Genomic DNA, 19,050 nt, shown 5'->3' with positions numbered 1-19,050 from the left:
GCCTCAGGCTAATTTCCCCATAGCCATGGGGTGAAAACCCTGGTCACCAAGGCAGTGCATGCATGTTGGGGTTTCCTTTACCTTTTCTATAAGTTGTACCAAAACATCCACTTAAGTTCTTTGATTTGTACCATTCCTTCAAATAAAGAAATTTGGTACCCCCCCAAAAAAAAATCCCTGTAATCCAACCCCTTTGGCCCTTCTGACCCTGTCTCACATACTCCTCTTCCCTTATATATTATTGGCTTTGGGCATACAGATGTCTTGCTGCACACATGGATCATGCTACCTTCGCAGGGGCTTTGTGCTTGCCGATCCCCTAGCCTGGATCTCCTCCTCACATGTTTCTGTGGCTCATCGCCTCCCTTCACTCTGTTATCTGATCAAATATCACTGAGTGACCAGCACTCAGTGAGGCCTTCCCTGACCACCTAGTTTAAAATAGCGAGTGGATGGGCTCGGTGGCTCACCCCTGTAGTCCCAGCACTTTGGGAGGCCGAGGTGGGTGGATCACCTGAAATCAGGAGTTCGAGAGCAACCTGGCCAACATGGTGAAACCCTGTTTCCACTAATGATACAAAAATTAGCGAGGTATAGTGACTCATACCTGTAATCCCAGCTACTTGGGAGTTTGAGGCAGGAGAATCGCTTGAACTCTGGAGGCGGAGGTTGCAGTGAGCTGAGATGTTGCCGTTGTACTCCAGCATATCCTACTCCAGCCTTGGTGAAAAGAACAAAACTCCCTCTCCAAATAATAATAATAATAATAATAATAATAATAATAATAAATAAAATAAAAATAAAAAAACAGCGAGCTCTGTCACTCTATCCCCTTACCCTGTTAGACATTTCCCCATCACTCTCATCACTACCTGCCATTTTCTGTGTCTATTTGCTTATTGTCTGTCTGATTCTGTAGAATATCAGCGCCATCAAACTTTGCATTTTATTTTTGATCATTGCTGTATCTCTAGTGCCTGAAAAGTGCTTGAGAACATAGCAGATGTTCAGTAAATGTTTGTGGAATGAATAAAAGAATATTATCACTGTCTTTTTTTTCTTCTTCCAGACAGGATCTTACTTTGTCACCCAGGCTGGAATGCAGTGGCTCAAAAACAGCTCACTACAGCCTCGACCTCCCAAGCTCAAGTGATCCTCTTGCCTCAGCCTCCCTGGGGTGACAGGCATATGCCACCACGTCCAGCTAATTTTAATTTTTTTTTTTTTTTTTTTTTTTTTTTTTTTTGTAGAAACAGGGGCCTCACTTTGTTACCCAGACTGGCCTCGAACTCCTGGCCTCAAGCCATGCTTCTGCCTTGGGCTACGAAAGTGCTGGAATTTCATGCTTGAGCCACAGCACCTGGCCTCACTATCCTTCTTTGAGCCTGTTTTCTCATTTGTATAACCAGACTAGTACAACTGATCTCACTGGAGAAATCATGATATAAAAGTCTGACACTGGATGAGGCAACTGGGAGGAGCTCAGTAAAGGCTGTTTCTGCCGGGTGTGGTGGCTCACACCTGTAATCACAGGACTTTGGGGGGCTGAGATGAGTGAATCACAGGAGATTAGAAGTTCCAGACCAGCTGGTAAACATGGTAAATCCCCATCTCTACTAAAAATACAAAAATTAGCCAGGCATGGTGGCTCACGCCTGTGATCCCAGCTACTCAGAAGGCTAAGGCCGGAGAACCCCTGGAACCCAGGAGGCTGAGGTTGCAGTGAGCCAAGATTGTGCCACTGCACTCCAGCCTGGTTGACAGAATGAGACTATATACATATATATATGTTGTTTCTTTCTCTTTTTTTGGCAGGGATTACAGGCACCTGCCCCCACACCTGGCTAATTTGGCTAATTTTTGTTTTTTGTTTTTTTTAGGAGAGACGGGGTTTCACCATATTCACCAGGCTGGTCTTGAACTCCTGACCTCAGGTGATCCACCTGCCTCAGCCTCCCAAAGTACTGAGTAACAGGCGTGAGCCACAGTACCTGGCCAGTAAAGGCTGTTTGAATCTTCAATCTGTTTTGAGCTTGGAGGCTTTAGTCACAACTGGACCCAAATTCTCAATCAGATCCTCTTCCACCACTCTTTGTGATAGATAAATAAGCATTTTGTCTTATGGGAAGTGTTAACTAAGAGCATCTTTAGAAAGTTTTGCGGTGGCTCAAGCCTGTAATCCCAGCACTTTGGGAGGCCGAGACGGGCGGATCACGAGGTCAGGAGATCGAGACCATCCTGGCTAACACGGTGAAACCCCGTCTCTACTAAAAATACAAAAAAAAAAACTAGCCGGGCGAGGTGGTGGCGCCTGTAGTCCCAGCTACTCGGGAGGCTGAGGCAGGAGAATGGCGTAAACCCGGGAGGCGGAGCTTGCAGTGAGCTGAGATCTGGCCACTGCACTCCAGCTCGGGCGACAGAGCAAGACTCCGTCTCAAAAAAAAAAAAAAAAAAAAGAAAGTTTTGGACAGGCGCCATGGTTCACATCTGTAATCCCAGCACTTTGGGAGGCAGAGATGAGTGGATAGCTTGAATTCGGAGTTCGAGACAAGCCTGGGCAACAGACTGAGACTCCGTCTGAGGCTGTAAGGACTCCTTGGAACACTATTATCTATCTCCTAATATGTGACATGTGTCATGACAAACAAGTGAGTTTTTCTTTTTTCTTTTTTTTTTTGATATGGAATTTCGCTCTTGTTGCCCAGGTTGGAGTGCAGTGGCATCACCTTGGCTCACCACAACTTCTGCCTCCCGAGTTCAAGCGTTTCTCCTGCCTCAGCCTCCCGAGCAGCTGGGATTACAGGCGTGTGCCACCACGCCTGGCTAATTTTGTATTTTTAGTAGAGACGGGGTTTCTCCATGTTGGTCAGGCTGGTCTCAAACTCCCGACCTCAGGTGATCCGCCTGCCTTGGCCTCCCAAAGTGCTGACATTACAGGCATGAGCCACTGCGCCTGGCTGCACAAACATTTTAAATGTCAATATTTTTGTGTTTATTTTTACTATTATCTTCTATTTCTGGCAAGCAATACTGGTTTCTGGTGGCAAAGTAAGCTTTCTTCTTGAAATACATTTATTATTATATTATTAAATATTAAAACAATTTTCAAGAAAAATATTAGATAAATAGCAGAACAGGTAGTAGAAAGATGATGAAGGTCATACGGGGAATGACTGAGGTTTGGGAAACAATAGTGTAACTGTTTACTGTACATTTATTATTATAGGCCAGGCCCCATGCCAAGGGCTTTACATGTAGGTATAGTCATGGTTGACAGTTTTCTTCTTTTTCTTTTTCTTTTTTTTCCTTTTGAAACGGAGTCTTGCTGTCGCCCTGTCTGGAGTGCAGTGGCACAATCTCGGCTCACTAGAACCTCCACCTCCCGAGTTCACGTGATTCTCCTGCCTCAGCCTTCCGAGTAGCTAGGATTACAGGCGCCCACCATCAAACCCAGCTAATTTTTGTATTTTTAGTAGAGATGAGGGTTTCACCATGTTGGCCAGACTTGTCTTGAACTCCTGACCTCAGGTGATCCCCACTCCTTGGCCTCCCAAAATGCTGGGATTACAGGTGTGAGCCACTGCGCCTGGCCTCTCTTTTTCTGATTTAATATTTTGTAGAGATGAGGTCTTGCTATGTTGCCCAAACTTGTCTCAAACTCCTGGCCTTAAGTGATCCTCCCTCCTCAGCCTTCCAAAGTGCTGGGACTGCAGATGTGAGCCATCGTGCCCGGCCTAATGAGTTTTACATCTGAGGAAACTGAGGCTTTGAGAGGTGAAGTCATATGCTGAAGGTCACACAACCAAGGGGTAGTGGAGCCAGGATTCAAACCCAGGTCTGTGGATCTTTAGACCTCAGTCTCCTTCCAGTCTCCCCATGGGTCCCTTTGCTTCCTCCTTTCCCAGTTGAGATTTTTTTTTTTTTTAATGGAGTCTTGCCCTGTTGCCCAGGCTGGAGTGCAGTGGCATGATCCTGGCTCACTGCAACTTCTGCCTCCTGGGTTCAGGCGATTCTCCTGCCTCAGCCTCCCGAGTAGCTGGAGTTATAGGTATGTGCCACCACACCCGGCTAAATTTTGTATTTTTAGTAGAAAATGGGGCTTCACCATGTTGGCCAGGCTGCTCTTGAACTTCTGACCTCAAGTGATCCGCCCTCCTCGGCCTCCCAAAGTGCTGGGATGTGAGCCACCGTGCCCGGCCTCCCCTCAATCATTTCATAACACAGATGGCAGAGGGAGCTTCTTCCCCACAGATGGGGAAGGTTCTCCTGGAGTGTCAAGTGCTTTTCAGTGCAGAAAGGTGAACACTGGAGGGTTCTGGAAGCACAGGAGGCCTTGAGTTTTCCACAGGAGTCTTTATTACAGTGTAAATCCAAGCTCAGGCCTCCCCTGGGCCCCATGCAAAGCCCCGGGGTAGGGGCTAGTAGCGTCCAGGAGACACCGACTCCTCACGGTGCCTCCAGCGGCGGGTCCGGAAGTGCAGGGCGGTGCCCTGTCTAGGCAACTACAAGTCCCAGCAGGCCCCGCGGCCAAGGTGCCTCGTCTTTCCTGGACTCCTGGAGCAGAGCCTCTTGGGAAATGTAGTCCTGACCGCTCAGGTAATTAGCGCAGAGTCCCTAGTGGAAGTGATCCTGACACCCACCGGGAAAAGGCTCAGGCCGAGGAGGGGAGTGGGTGGGAACGGACGGGAGATGGAGGAGGGCAGAGGGCTGCTGGGGGTGGGGGCAGGCGTCCTGCGGCAAACCGTTCTCATTCGGCTTTGGCTTTGGATCCGGAGACTGCGGCTGCTGCAGAGGCCAGGGCTCCGGTCCCTGGGATTTTAGCTCGGATCCTGAAGGAGAAACAGGTGGGATCACGAGGTGGGGCAAAAGACGGGGGGCTGGCATCTGGGGACTACGGGTAAAGCTCGGTGGGAAACTGACCAAGAGCCCGAAGCCAGCTCCTGCCCTCCACCTAGTGGCCTGCATTGGAATTGCCTCCTTATCCTTTTCAAGGGGACATTACCAGGAGGTTTTCGGAGAAGGAGAGTAGAAAGGAAAGGTTCCCAAGCTCCCCCTCTTCCCCCTCCCATCGACCTCTGCCCCATGCTCTTACTTAGCTTTGATGTGGCTCAATTGATTGGTCACCAACCCCACATACTGGTCGATCTGAGCCTGGGGAGACCAAAAAAAAGGTGAAAGAAGGGATTGGAGGGGTTTCTTCTCTTTAGTCACATAGCAGGCTGCTTCCTCCCCAACCTCCAAATCAGGAGTTGTGAGGAGTGGTCCACCACACCACCCCCGGCTCTAAACTTCATAGAATACATCAGATGCCAGAGATGCCAGTTGTAGGGTCAGTCAGTTGGGCCACACTCTGTGTGGAGAGTGATGTCAGGTGGAACGCACAAGTATCTGGCAGTGAGGCCATGTCCTGGGCACGATGGTTAACTTTTGAGTGAGTTTGCATATGTGTGTGTTGTGGGGTAGGGTGAGAACAGAGGGCACTGGTATTGGTCACCGAGTCCTTGAGTGGATTGATTTATATACTAGTGTTGTTTTATTTATTTATTTATTTTTATTTTATTTTATTTTATTTTTTGAGACAGGGTCTCGCTCTGTCACCCAGCCTGGAGTGCAGTGTCATGATCTTGGTTCACCGCAACCTCCGCCTCCTGGGTTCAAACGATTCTCCTGCCTCAGCCTCCCGAATAGCCGGGATTACAGGTGTGCACCAACATGCCAGGCTAATTTTTGGATTTTTTTTTTCTTTTTTCTTTGCTTTTTTTTCTGAGATGGAATCTCACTCTATCACCCAGGCGGGAGGGCAATGGCACAGTCTTGGCTCACTGCAACCTCTGCCTCCCAGGTTCAAGCGATTCTCCTGCCTCAGCCTCCCAAGTAGCTGGGATTACAGGTGCACACCACCACATCTTGCTAATTTTTGGATTTTTAATAGAGACAGGGTTTTACCATGTTGGCCAGAATGGTGTCAAACTCCTGACCTCAAGTGATCCACCTGCCTCAGCCTCCCAAAGCTGGGATCACAAGCGTGAGCCACCATGCCCAGACTGTTTTTTTTGTTTGTTTGTTTTGTTTTTTTAAGATAGGGTCTTGCTCTATTGCCCAGGCTGGAGTGCAGTGGCATGATCACAGCTCACTGCGGCCTTGACCTCCTAGGGTTCAACCCATCCTCTTGCCTCAACTTTCAGAGTAGCTGGGACTATAGGTGTGTGCCACCATGCCTGGCTAATTTTTAACCTTTTTGTAGAGATGGGGGTCTTACTATGTTGTCGAGGCTGGTCTTGAACTCCTGGCCTCAAGCAATTCTCCTGTCTCAACCTCCCAAAGTGCCGAGATTACAGTTGTAAGCCACTGTGGCTGGCCTGATTTAAATACAGTTTAATTGTGAGTCTTGGTGATTCCAGCCTGTGAAGGACAGAGTTAGGACTCACTGGCAGGGCATATTATCATGTGGCTCCCAGCTGTGCTGGAGAAGGGGCTGTCAGTCCATCCTCCTGTCTCTGGATAGGATGGATGTCAGTGGTCCTGTTAATGTCAGTCTTCTGGGCAACAGCCATCCCACTCTTTTATTTTGATTTTATTTATTTATTTTTTGGGTTTTTTGTTTTTTGCTTTTTGTTTTTGAGACGGAGACTTACTCTGTCGCCCAGGCTGGAGTGCAGTGGCCCTATCTCGGCTCACTGCAAGCTCCGCCTCCCAGGTTCACGCCATTCTCCTTCCTCAGCCTCCCGAGTAGCTGGAACTACAGGTGCCCGCCACCACGCCCGGCTTAATTTTTTGTATTTTTGGTAGAAACGGGGTTTCACTGTGTTAGCCAGGATGGTCTCGATCTCCTGACCTCATGATACGCCCGCCTCAGCCTCCCAAAGTGCTGGGATTACAGGCATGAGCCACCGCACCCGGCTATTTTTTTTTTTTTTTTTTGAAACAGACTCTTGCTCTATCACCCAGGCTGGAATGCAGTGGCATTTAACTGACATGTCAGTTAAAATCAAGAGTAGGCCAGGCACGGTGGCTCAAGCCTGTAATCCCAGCACTTTGGGAGGCCGAGGTGGGCAGATCACGAGGTCAGGAGATCGAGACCATCCTGGCTAACACGGTGAAACCCCGTCTCTACTAAAAAAATACAAAAAACTAGCCGGGTGAGGTGGCGGGCGCCTGTAGTCCCAGCTACTCCAGAGGCTGAGGCAGGAGAATGGCGTAAACCCGGGAGGCGGAGCTTGCAGTGAGCTGAGATCTGGCCACTGCACTCCAGCCTGGGTGGCAGAGTGAGACTCCGTCTCAAAAAAAAACAACAACAAAAATCAAATCAAATCAAATCAAGAGTGAAGGCCTTGGCCAGGCGCAGTGGCTCAAGCCTGTAATCCCAGCACTTTGGGAGGCCGAGACGGGCGGATCACGAGGTCAGGAGATCGAGACCATCCTGGCTAACACGGTGAAACCCCGTTTCTACTAAAAAATACAAAAAACTAGCTGGGCGAGGTGGCGGGTGCCTGTAGTCCCAGCTACTCGGGAGGCTGAGGCAGGAGAATGGCATGAACCCGGGAGGCAGAGCTTGCAGTGAGCTGAGATCCGGCCACTGCACTCCAGCCTGGGCGACAGAGCAAGACTCCATCTCAAAAAGAAAAAAAAAAAAAAAAAAAAAACGAGTGAAGGCCTAATCCCAGCACTTTGGGAGACCAAGGCAGGTGGATCACCTGAGGTTGGGAGTTCGAGACCAGCCTGGCCAGCGTGGTGAAACACTGTCTCTGCTAAAAACACAAAAAATTAGCCGGGCATGGTGGCAGGCGCCTGTAATCCCAGATATTCAGGAAGCTGAGGCAGGAGAATCACCTGAACCTGGGAGGCAGAAGCTGCAGTGAACCAAGATCACACCATTGCACTCCAGCCTGGGCAACAGAGTGAGACTCCATCTCAAAAAAAAAAAAAAAAAAAAGGCAGTGAAGTCTGGGCATGGTGGCTCACGCCTGTAATCCCAGCACTTTGGGAGGCCAAGGCAGGCAGATCACTTGAGGTCAGGAGTTTGAGATCAGCCAGGCCAACATGGCAAAACTCTGTCTCTGCTTATACAAAAATTAGCCAGGCATGGTAGCTGTATGCCTGTAATCCCAGCTACTCAGAGGTTGAGGCAGGAGACTCACTTGAGCTCAGGAAGCGGAGGTTGCAGTGAGCCAAGATCACACCACTGCACTCCAGCCTGGGCAGCAGAGCAAGACTCTGTCTCAAAAAAATCCAAAACAAAACAAAAACAAACAAACAAACAAACCAAAAGCCTGTCCCTGGCTGATGCTGATAAGACATGTTAGTTAGACTCTGGCTATATCAAGAAGGTGCCACGGCCAGGACACCTGTGTCTGGCTGGGACATCTGTCAATGGGACCCTGGTTCTGGAAGGAGATGGGCAGTCCCCCCATGTTCAGCTGGGGTGCTGACAACTGAGGGTGTCACACTCACCTGGTGCTGCCGGTACAGCAGGGGGACGGTGAATAGACCGATCACTCCTGTGGGTACAGAGACGGGGGGCGTCAGGGTGTTCCCAAGAGATGAACAGTTCCATTTGGAGCCCTGTCCCCCACCAGACTCCAACCCCACCTTGCCCCTCACAGCCTTCCCAGCTCACCCAGAATGAGAAGCGTCAAACCATTGAAGATGGCACCCACGAAGGTCAAGATGTAGAAGAGGAGGGCCAGCTGGGGGTGAAGGTCAGGGTCAGCAGAGCCCACGGGAGTTCCCTCCCACCTGTGAGTTTACCTAACAGTCACCCTCCCACTCTCTAGCTGTGCAGAGGTGAGAGGGGAACCCAGGAGGGGCTGAGAGCTCCAGGCCACCTTGAGGGAATCCACGAGGTCTTCTACCAGGAAGAAATGCCGCAGCTGTGTGGCCGCCGAGACCATGCGGGAGGCGATCTGCTGGGACAAACGTTCCGTCTGCTCGCGAGTCAGGGTGAGGTCCACATCCAGGTAGGCCCTGAGGGGACAAAGGAGTGTGGGGCGACTCAGTGGGTGACCAGCTCAGACTGGTGCAGGCGCAGCTGAAACAAGGGCGAGGAATGGCGGTGGAGAAGACCAGAGTTAGGACTGACGGGCAGCTCCGAGGAATCACGTGTAGAGGGCTGGGGTCAGGGTCAGGGTCAGGGATCGAGGATGAAGGGTACTAAGTTAGGATCGGAGATTAGGATTGGAGGGTAGGTTAGAGGATCGGGATGAAAAACAATCAAGATGAGTCGGGGTCTGGGTGGGAGTAAGTGCCTGATTTGAGGTCATGGGTCATGCTTTAAGGTCAGGACAGGGGCTCAGGTCAGGGGCCAGGGGTTCTCACTGGAAAGGGTTGGCTCCGTCCCCCCGGTGCACGGCCTGCAGCACTTTGCGGTAAACCCTGAGAGAGATGGTGCCGCAGAGCAGCAACAGAGCCACGTGCGCGGCCACGGACACGATGCTAAAGTGCAGGAGGCAGAGGAGGGAGACCATGAGGCCTGTGAAGACCACTCCTGACGTCCTCGTGTCCTTCCAGTACAGCAGGTCCGCCACTGTGGAGGGGTGGGGGGTATCAAGGCTTGTTCCTGACCCGGCTGGTCTCACCTCCCTCTCCCTGTCCTACAGCTGAAAAATGACTTCTTGACACACCTGTTTGAGCATAACCTGATTTCTGCGTTTTTTTTTTTGAGAGACAGGGTCTCACTCTGTCACCCAGGCTGGAGGGCAGTGGTGCCATCATAGCTCACTGCAGTCTCGACCTCCTGGGCTCAAGTGATCCTCCCACCTCAGCCTCCTCAGTAGCTGGGACTGCAGGCATGCACCACCACTCAGCTAATTTTTTTTTCGCTTCTGTTTTTATTTTATTTATTTATTTATTTATTTAGTTAGTTAGTTAGTTTTGAGACAGAGTATTGCTCTGTCACCCACACTGGAGTGCAGTGGTGCTATCTTGGCTCACTGCAAGCTCCACCTCCCGGGTTCACGCCATTCTCCTGCCTCAGCCTCCTAAGTCGCTGGGACTACAGGCGCCCACCACCATGCCTCGCTAATTTTTTTGTGTTTTTAGTAGAGATGGGGTTTCACCATGTTAGCCAGGATGGTCTCGATCTCCTGACTTCGTGATCCGCCTGCCTCGGCCACCCAAAGTTCTGGGATTACAGTCATGAGCCACTGTGCCTGGCCTTGTTTCTGTTTTTAGAGGTGGGGTCTCACTGTGTTGTCTAGGCTGGTCTCGAACTCCTGGCCTCAAGTTATCCTCTCGCATCAGCCTTCCAAAATGCTGGGATTATAGGTGTGAGGCACAGCACCCAGCCCGATTTGCAAATTTTGTTGTTGTTGTTGTTCTGTTGCCCAGGCTGGAGTGCAGTGGCACAATCTCCACTCACTGCAACCTCCGCCTCCCTGGATCAAGTGATTCTCCTGCCTCAGCCTCCTGAGTAGCTGGGATTACAGGAATGTGCCACAATTCCCGGCCAATTTTTGTATTTTTAGTAGAGACGGGGTTTCACCATGTTGGTCAGGCTGAGCTCGAACTCCTGACCTCGTGGTCCACCCACCTTGGCCTCCCAAAGTGCTGGGATTACAGGAGTGAGCCACCGTGCTCGGCCTCAAATTTTTAGTGGCCTCTTTTCTTCCATGCTTATCTCCCTTCTCTCCCTCTAGAAAACCCAAGTTAACCATCTAGCAAGTCCCATTAATTTTACTCCTCCCCATATAATTATATGTGGACACAGAAATACAAACTGATGCTTCTTGGTCATTTCTTACGAAAAACGGAATTATGCTGGGCGTCGTGGCTCACACCTGTAATCCTAGCACTTTGGGAGGCCAAGGCAGGCAGATCACCTGAGGTCAGGAGTTCAAAACCAACCTGGCCAACACGGTGAAACCCCATCTCTACTAAAAATAACAAAAATTAGCCGGGCTTGGTCTCGGGTGCCTGTAATCCCAGCTACTGGAGAGGCTGAGGCACAAGAATCACTTGAACCTGGGAGGAAGAGGTTACAGTGAATTGAGATAACAACACTGCAAACAGCCTGGGAGACAGAGCAAGACTCTGTCAAAAAAAAAAAAAAAGAAAGAAAAGAAAAAAGACAAATGAAATTATATATACACTTCTCTGCATCATGCATACTTCACTCCACTTTTCCTCCTCATCAACTGAAATAGCTCCTTCTCCCGCTTTTTTTCCAAAGACAGGGTCTCACTGTGTTGCCCAGGCTGCAGTGCAGTGGTGTGATCATAATTCACTGCAGCCTCGAACTTCTGGGCTCAAGTGATCCTCCACCTTTGGCCTCCCAAAGCACTGGGATTAGAGATGTGAACCACCAACCCCAATTAGCTTTTAATTCATTCATTCTCTTTTGTTTTTTTGACAGAGTCTCACTCTGTTGCCAAGACTAGAGTGCTGTGGCGTGATCTTGGTTCACTATAACCTCAGCCTCCTGGGTTCAAGCTATCCTCCCACCTCAGCCTCCTGAGTGGCTGGGACTACAGGCACATGCCACTATGCTTGGCTAATTTTTGTATTTTCAGTAGAGATGGGGTTTTGCTATGTTTGCTAGGTTGCTCTTAAACACTTGGCCTCAAGCAATCCACCTGCTTCAGCCTCCCAAAGTGCTGGGATTATAGGCATGTGCCACCGCACCTGGCCTTAATTCATTCTTTTAAAGAGCTGCATAGTATTCTGTGTTGTGGCTGTGCTATCATTCATTTTATTTAACCATGTACCTATTGCTGGGTCAGTTTGTTTCCTAACACAAGCAGAGCTGCAAGCAACATCCTTCAACAGATATTCTCACTTCCTGGAGCGACTATTTCTGAGACAGATTTCCAGGGTGGAATTGCTGGGTGGACTGGTTATGTGTTTGTTTGTTTGTTTCTTTGTTTATTTGAGATGGAGTCTCGCTCTGTTGCCCAGGCTGGAGTGCAATGGCACAGTCTTGGCTCACTGTAACGTCTGCTTCCTGGGTTCAAGCAATTCTCCTGCCTCAGCCTCCTGAGTAGCTGAGATTACAGGATGGCGCCACCACGCCTGGCTAATTTTTTATATTTTGGTAGAGATGGGGTTTCACCATGTTGGCCAGGCTGGTTTCAAAATCCTGACTACAAGTAATCCTTCTACCCAAAGTGTTGGGATTACAGACGTGAGCTACCATGCCTGGCCTTGTCTTTTTTTTTTTTTGAGACAGAGTTTCGCTGTTATTGCCCAGGCTGGAGTGCAATTGTGCATGCGATCTCGGCTCACTGCAACCTCCACCTCCTGAGTTCAAGCGATTCTCCTGCCTCAGCCTCCCGAGTAGCTGGGATTATAGGCATGTGCCACCATGCCTGGCTAATTTTTTGTTATTTTTAGTTAGAGATGGGGTTTCATCATGTTAGCCAGGATGGTCTTGATCTCCTGACCTCAGGTGATCCACCCGCCTTGGCCTCCAAAAGTGCCGGGATTACAGGCGTGAGCCACCACGCCCGGCCGTATTTTTTTATTTTTATTTTTTATTTTGTTTTGGAGAAAGGGTCTCACTCTGTCACCCTGGCTGGAGTGCAGTGGCATGATCACGGCTCACTGCAGCCTCTACCTCCCAGAGTCAAGCAATCCTCCTACCTCGGCCTCCTAGCAACTGGGACTATAGGTGGCATCACCATATCTTGCTATTTTTTTTTTGGACAAGGTCTTCCTCTGTCACCCAGGCTGGAGTACAGTAAGCATGATCTCAGCTCACTGCAGCCTCTGCCTCCTGGGTTCAAGAGATTATCGTGCCTTGGCCGGGAGCGGTGGCTCAAGCCTGTAATCCCAGCACTTTGGGAGGCCAAGACGGGCGGATCACGAGGTCAGGAGATCGAGACCATCCTGGCTAACACAGTGAAACCCCGTCTCTACTAAAAACTACAAAAAACTAGCCGGATGAGGTGGCTGGCGCCTGTAGTCCCAGCTACCTGGGAGGCTGAGGCAGGAGAATGGCGTGAACCCGGGAGGCGGAGCTTGCAGTGAGCTGAGATCCGGCCACTGCAATCCAGCCTGGGCCACAGAGCGAGACTCCGTCTCAAAAAAAAAAAAAAAGAGAGATTATCGTGCCTCAGCCTCCCAAGTAGCTGGGATTACAGGCATGAGCTGCCATGCCTGGCCTGGCTAATTTTTAAATATTTTGTACAGATAGGGTCTCGTTATGTTGCCCAGGTTGAATTCCTGGCTTCAAGTGATCCTCCCGCCTCGGCCTCCCAAAGTGTTGGTATTATAGGCATGAGCCACCGTGCCCAGTCATATGTAATTTTTAATGTCTTAAATTTTGGAACACTGTTTACTAGTAAGACCATAACAGTTCTTATTTCCACAAGAAGCAAGAGAAAGATCTTTTCCCAGCATCCTGCCCTGCAATGGGTTATAGTTCTTTTTAACTTTTGCCAATCTGTCAGGTGTAAAGTGATATCCCCTTGATGCCCTTAGCAACACATGTTTCTAAGTCCTAAATGTATTAATAACGCCATACTCCTTTCCAGGGCCTAACTCAAATTTCTGACCCCTTTCTGAGACCCTAAAACACACCTCCTAAACCCAACCTCAGCCCTGAGCAGTGACCTTTGTACCCCAACCTTCATCTCATCTGTCTAAACTTTAGGCTCACTCCTGTAATCCCAACACTTTGGGAGGCTGAGGCAGGAGGATCACCTGAGGCCTGGACAACATAGTGAGACCCTGTCTCTACAAACAAAATAACAAAATTAGCCAGGCGTGGTGGCCTGCGGCTGTAGTCCCAACTACTCGGGAGGCAGAGGTGGGAGGATCACTTGAGCCCAGGAGTTTGAGGCTGCAATGAGCTATGATCCTACCACTGCACTCCAGAAAGAGCGACAGACTCTGTCGCTTAAAAAGAAAAAGAAACTTTAGTAGTCTGCTTTCATTTGAGTCCTGAAAACCAGGAACTTGATACCTTTCTATTTCTTTCCAGATCCTCTCTATCCTCCCACCCTCCCTCCAACTGACCCCTCCGACCTGTCCCTCTTAGAGGCTCACCCCTCACTTCTGTATCCTTCCAATGCATCTCTCATTTACCTCGAAATAGGACAGCCCACTCCCTCCCCGACGCAGGGCCCTCCCAGGCAGGCTCCTAGTGGCCGGTGGATGGGGGAGGGGCCAGGTCGCCTGAGGCGGGGGCTAAGTTTAGGCATGCTGGGGGGAGGGGGCCTCCCCGCAGCTGTTCTGGCCCGTCTGGCCCCTGAGTGACAGCGCTGCCTGGGACGAGGCTGGGGGAGGGGCTCCTCCCTGCTCCTGGGCCCCAAAGTGCTGGCTCGAAGGAGAAGAGACCCCATTCTCCCTCCAGGGCCTCCCTAGACTGCCCCTCGGCCCCCTAGCCCCAGCCTGCAACGCTGGGGAAGCAGACCAGTAACAAACGTGCTCCGGAGGTGCAGGAGATAAGAGCGAGTCTGGACTCCCTTCCGCCGACCTCAGCCCCCGTCCAGCCCGTTTCGCAAGCCCACCTTTACTCCCCATATCGGCTCCGAGTGAGAGGCTGGGGGCACCGCTGCTTCTCGGGGATTTTGCCCACTTCAGTAGAACCCGGAGGACAGGAGTGGGGGGGGGTGGGGCCCCTTTGGACCCAGCCAATGGCTGTCCACAGAGGTGGGGACAATTCCAAAATTGGAACCGTCTTGTAAACAGCCAAAAGCAATGATGTCTTTAACCATTCCATAGCTGTTCCTGGAGGTGGAGCATATTTTAAAGTAAGGCTGGGTCATTTTACAACTGGTCAATAGATGTGGTCAGGAAAAAGACGGCTTTTGTTTGTTTTTCCAAATAGAGATCGAGTCTCCCCATGTTGCCCAGGCTGGTGTTGCACTCCTGGCTTCAAAGGATCCTCCCACCTCGGTCTCCCAAAGTGTTAGGATTACAGGCATGAGCCACTGTGCCCGGCCAAAAAGAAGAGTTTTTAAAAGGCACAGAGTTTACTTATAAATATTCTATGGCCACATCTAAATAAGGAAAGAACTGCATTTTTTCAGGAATTTGGTCTGTCCAAAATCAGCCACTAGGAGGAGCACTCCAGAAGAGGGAGGATTATTTTATTTTATTTTTATTTTTTGAGACGGAGTCTCGCTCCGTCGCCCAGGCTGGAGTGCAGTGGCACGGTCTTGGCTCACTGCAACCTCTGCCTTCCAGGTTCAAGCGATTATCCTGCCTCAGTCTCCCGACTATAGATGGGGTTTCACTATGTTGGCCAGGCTGGTCTCGAACTCCTCACCTCAAGTGATCCGCCCGCCTCGGCCTCCCAAAGTGCTGGGATTACAGGCGTGAGCCACGGCGCCCGGCCGGGGAATTTTTTTAAAAGAGCGGAGTTTATCACGTCTAGCCAGTAGCAATACCTCTTCCCTTTTCCACTATCTGCTATTCCTTTGCGGGGTTGGTCCCTTTAATTCAAAATCCTCTCACCCTTTGCCTTGTGTGGTCCAAGGCAGCATCTTCACACACGTTGCTTACCTAGAAGGCATGGCTCCACCGTGAATTCTAATTGGTCCGTGCTATCGAAGCACTGTCCCCTTATTGGCTCTCGCTCCAGTGGCCCCCGCTGCTTTTCTTCCTCTTCCAGCAAAGGCTCTTCGGGCCCAGAGTTCGAATCTCGCGATCGAGATGGTGACGGAGTACCGGCCTGGGGTGTCCCAGAGCCCGGACTGAGCTGGGGAGTCAAGACCTCAGGCGGTGAGGACTGAGCAAGTCGGAGTCGTAGGTCCAGTTCTGACAGGGTAGAGAGAGAAGGCCATGAGCTTTCTTCTTGGAGGTGCCCCGAGGAGAAACCACCCACCCCTCTTGACTTCGGTCCCAGCACCTCGGACATCTCACCTTCCCCAGCTTCTCCTGCCTCCAATCTGATGGGTTCTTCGGGTTCTTCGTCTTCCAGCGGGGTGGAGCTGCTGGTGGAAGAGTCCTCCCCGGATCCCACTCCCCGGGCCACCCAGCCCAGCTTGTCCAACCGAAGCCTCAGGTCTTCCAGGGGGCGCTCGGATGGAGGGGCGGTATCAGGATCACCCCGGCGTCCAGGCTCTGGGGATTGGCTCAGGCTGGGGATGCTCTCCAAGCTGTCGCCCAGGCTGGGCTGAGGATGCTGGTCTCGTGGTTCCGAGACTGAGCGGCCCTGGGGGCGGGGGCGGCGGGCAGTTGAATCCCTACGGCCCCCGGAGCCCACTACGCCATCAAAGGCGATGTAGGAGAAGGTCAGCTCCCGGGGGGTGCCCCAGTCCTGCGACGTGGTCTCCTCCTCGTCCTCCTCTGAGAATTCCCGGGCTGTGTGCAGCTCCCGAAAATCAGAGTCGTCGTTCCCTCCTGCAGTGGGTGAAGGAGAGCCTTGTTTCCCTCAGCAGGCCCCTGAGCTGCCCAGCCCTGAACCCCTTTACATGCTCCCCTCCACTTACCTTCTGTGGAATCAGGGGTTGAGGAGGCTGTAGACGGAGCTTCTTCTGCGAGAGGGAAAGAATCGAAGACTCTTAGAAGCTTAGACTGTCCGAATCACAGAAGTGTGCCAGTCCTGGAATCTTAGAATATTTGAATCACGGGACTTTTAGAAAATTCTGCACACAGACTCTAAAACCTAGCATCACTGCCTGATGAAGCTCACAGTCTTAGAAGTCCAAATCCAAGAATCTTAATCTTAGAGTCTTCAAGACTCTAAGCTGGGCTGGGTGGCCAACAAAGTAGGAATCTTAGGAGGTTTCAAGTCATTCATTCGTTCAACAACCATTTATTGAGCACCTACTATGTGCCAGGCACTGTTCTAGGTCCTGGGGATATAGCTGTGAAGAAAACAGACAAAATCCCTGCCCTCCTAGAGCTGACACTCTTTGGGAGAGACAAACAATAAACAAGTGAATATATGATGTCGGGTGCAGATAAGCATATGGAACAAAGTAAAGAAAGGTAGGGGAAGAGAAAGTGAAGAAAGTGAAGGGGTGCTGTTTCTCATAGGGTGGTCAAGAAGTCTTCTCTGATAAGACAACGTTTGAGCAGAGATCTGAAGGAAGTGAGGAAGCCAAGCAGATGTTTAGGGAAGACTTCCAGGTACAGAAGGAAACCAGTGCAAAGGCCCTGAGCCAGGCACCAAGATTGGCATCTGAGGAACACAGAGGTGCAAAGATGTGACTGGAGAAGAGAGACTGAGGAGGAGAAGGGTGGGAGGTGAGGGCAGAGAGGTAAGGGGGGTGGGGAGGGACAGATGAGATGGTCCTCCCTTTGTAATCCGAAGTTAACAAGATCTTAGAATGCTGGGATGATACTCGGAAATGCTGAAATCACCAATTCTTAGAATTTTGGCATCGGGACACCCAAGACATGGAAGTGGCTAGATCTAAGGGTGTTGAAATCCCCAGCTGTCAGAACCCCCATGTGCGGGACAGAGAACGGCAGACATGGACTGTTACAGCTGTGAGCTCAGAGATTGGGAGGATCAAGCTAGGTGTTTTCAGCTGGGAATCCAGCCCCTTAGAACTAGTTCAGAGCTTTGCACATAGATGATGCTCAATGCGGTTTAGAAATTGAAATCTGACGCCCTGTGCCTCACCTTGTTTTCTCAGCTGGGGAATGAGAGGCCTGGAGTGGTGTGGGTCTTCCCCAGGATTACCATTAATCAGTGGTAAAGGCCACTAAGGACCCATGAGTCCTTGCCCCCAAACCACGGCTGGCTGTTTTCCCGGGACAGGGGGTTGGACAGTTTGGGCGAGGTCGGGGCTGCCTCTTGGACAGAAAACGGGGGTGGGATGCGAAGACGAGAGATTAGGAGCCAGACCCCTGTTTTCCATCCTGGCTCTACCCTCCGTTCAACCCCCTCCCCGCCAGCTGCGGCCAGCACCAGAGCCTGGGGACAGCTCCCCGCGCGCGTCCACGTTCCCGGGCGGGGCCGGGAGGCACATCCCAGAGCGCAGCGCGCCCCCCGCCGGCTGTCTCAGTGGCCCCTCACCTCCGCCCTGTTTCGTCCAGGTCCTCCGGGTCAGGCTGCCCCTGTCGCCGCCAGAGAGCGGGGGAGGGGAGAGCTTCCTTTGTCTCCTATGCCTCCTCCCCCCACCCCGGCTCTCCTGGGGGCAAGCGCTGAGGGGACACCGGGGAGTACCCCACCCGGACGTCTGGGACCCACCCGAGGCCCCAGCCTCCCTCTACTCACTGCAGTGGGCGAAGACCGGCAGGACCTGCCCCATGGCCCCCCTCGGGCCTGCATCGGGACCCCCGCCCACTCCGGCTGCGCCGCCCTGGGCCCGGGGCCGCGGGCGCTCATCTCCGCCGCGCCCACGACGCCGCTGCCATCCTCGCCGCCTCCTCCTCCCGGGCTGCTCCAGCAGCAGCCGCCGCCGCCGCCGCCGCCGCCGCCGCCGCCGCCGCCCTGTGCTCGGCTCGGCGGGGGCGGGCGGGGCCGCGGTGGGAAAGGCACTGCAGCGCGCGGCCGGGGGCGGGGCCAGAGGATGGGCGGGGCGGTACCAGAGGGAGGGCGAGGGGCGGGGAAACGCGGAGGAGCAGGCGGAGGGGCGTGGCCTTCTTATTAAAGGGGCGGAGCCAAGAGGGTGGGCGACTGTGCCAGGAAGGAGTGGAAAGCGGCCTGAAGGACGGGGCCTAGACCGCAGAGGGCGCAGCGTTTAGGGGAAGAGGGGCCGAGGCTTGGAGTCGGGCGAGGGACATGGGAGAGGATGGTGAAAGAGCCTTGGCAGAGAGGATGGGAGCGTGGATCCCTGAGTGTGTTGGGGTGGAGCTAGAGGTGCCATTGAGGAGGGGGTGGAAAGATTCTAATACTCTGAGGTAGGGTCCGAGCCTAGATTTGCAGAGGGAGCGAGAAAGGGGGCCGAAAGAAACAATTCAAAAACTTTTGCGGCACGCAGAGGCGCTCAAACATGGGCGGGGCTAAAGCAACGGGGAATTATTCAAATATAACTGGGTGGGGTCGGATTCCAGGCGATTCCAAGTCTGCGAAAACTCGAAGGGTCTGGAGCTGTGTGCGTGAATCCTGGATGGGCGGGGCCTGGAAGAGAAACTAGCTGACCTCAGAGGGGAGGGGTCGAACTAAAAACAGTAAAGAAAAAAAAAAAAAAAAATATATATATATATAGTTTT

At 51.8% G+C, this 19,050-nt stretch overlaps 1 protein-coding gene across 1 annotated transcript; it reads right to left on the bottom strand.

Moving 5' to 3' along the window:
- Window positions 1–4,337: 4,337 nt before the first annotated feature.
- Window positions 4,338–18,387, bottom strand: RTN2 (reticulon 2). The gene is given in 12 exon segments (XM_023182353.1): window positions 4,338–4,829; window positions 5,093–5,151; window positions 8,452–8,498; window positions 8,618–8,687; window positions 8,826–8,964; window positions 9,316–9,523; window positions 14,448–14,547; window positions 14,549–14,667; window positions 15,445–15,699; window positions 15,805–16,284; window positions 16,374–16,418; window positions 18,113–18,387. Coding segments are annotated over 12 exon segments (1,638 nt in total). The 5' UTR covers window positions 18,147–18,387; the 3' UTR covers window positions 4,338–4,747.
- Window positions 18,388–19,050: the final 663 nt, after the last annotated feature.

The sequence above is a fragment of the Piliocolobus tephrosceles genome, chromosome 21, assembly GCF_002776525.5.
Source record: "Piliocolobus tephrosceles isolate RC106 chromosome 21, ASM277652v3, whole genome shotgun sequence".
Classification (NCBI taxonomy): Eukaryota; Metazoa; Chordata; class Mammalia; order Primates; family Cercopithecidae; genus Piliocolobus; species Piliocolobus tephrosceles.
The sequence above is the reverse complement of the archived record's forward strand: the minus strand, read 5'-3'. Positions and strand labels throughout refer to the sequence as shown.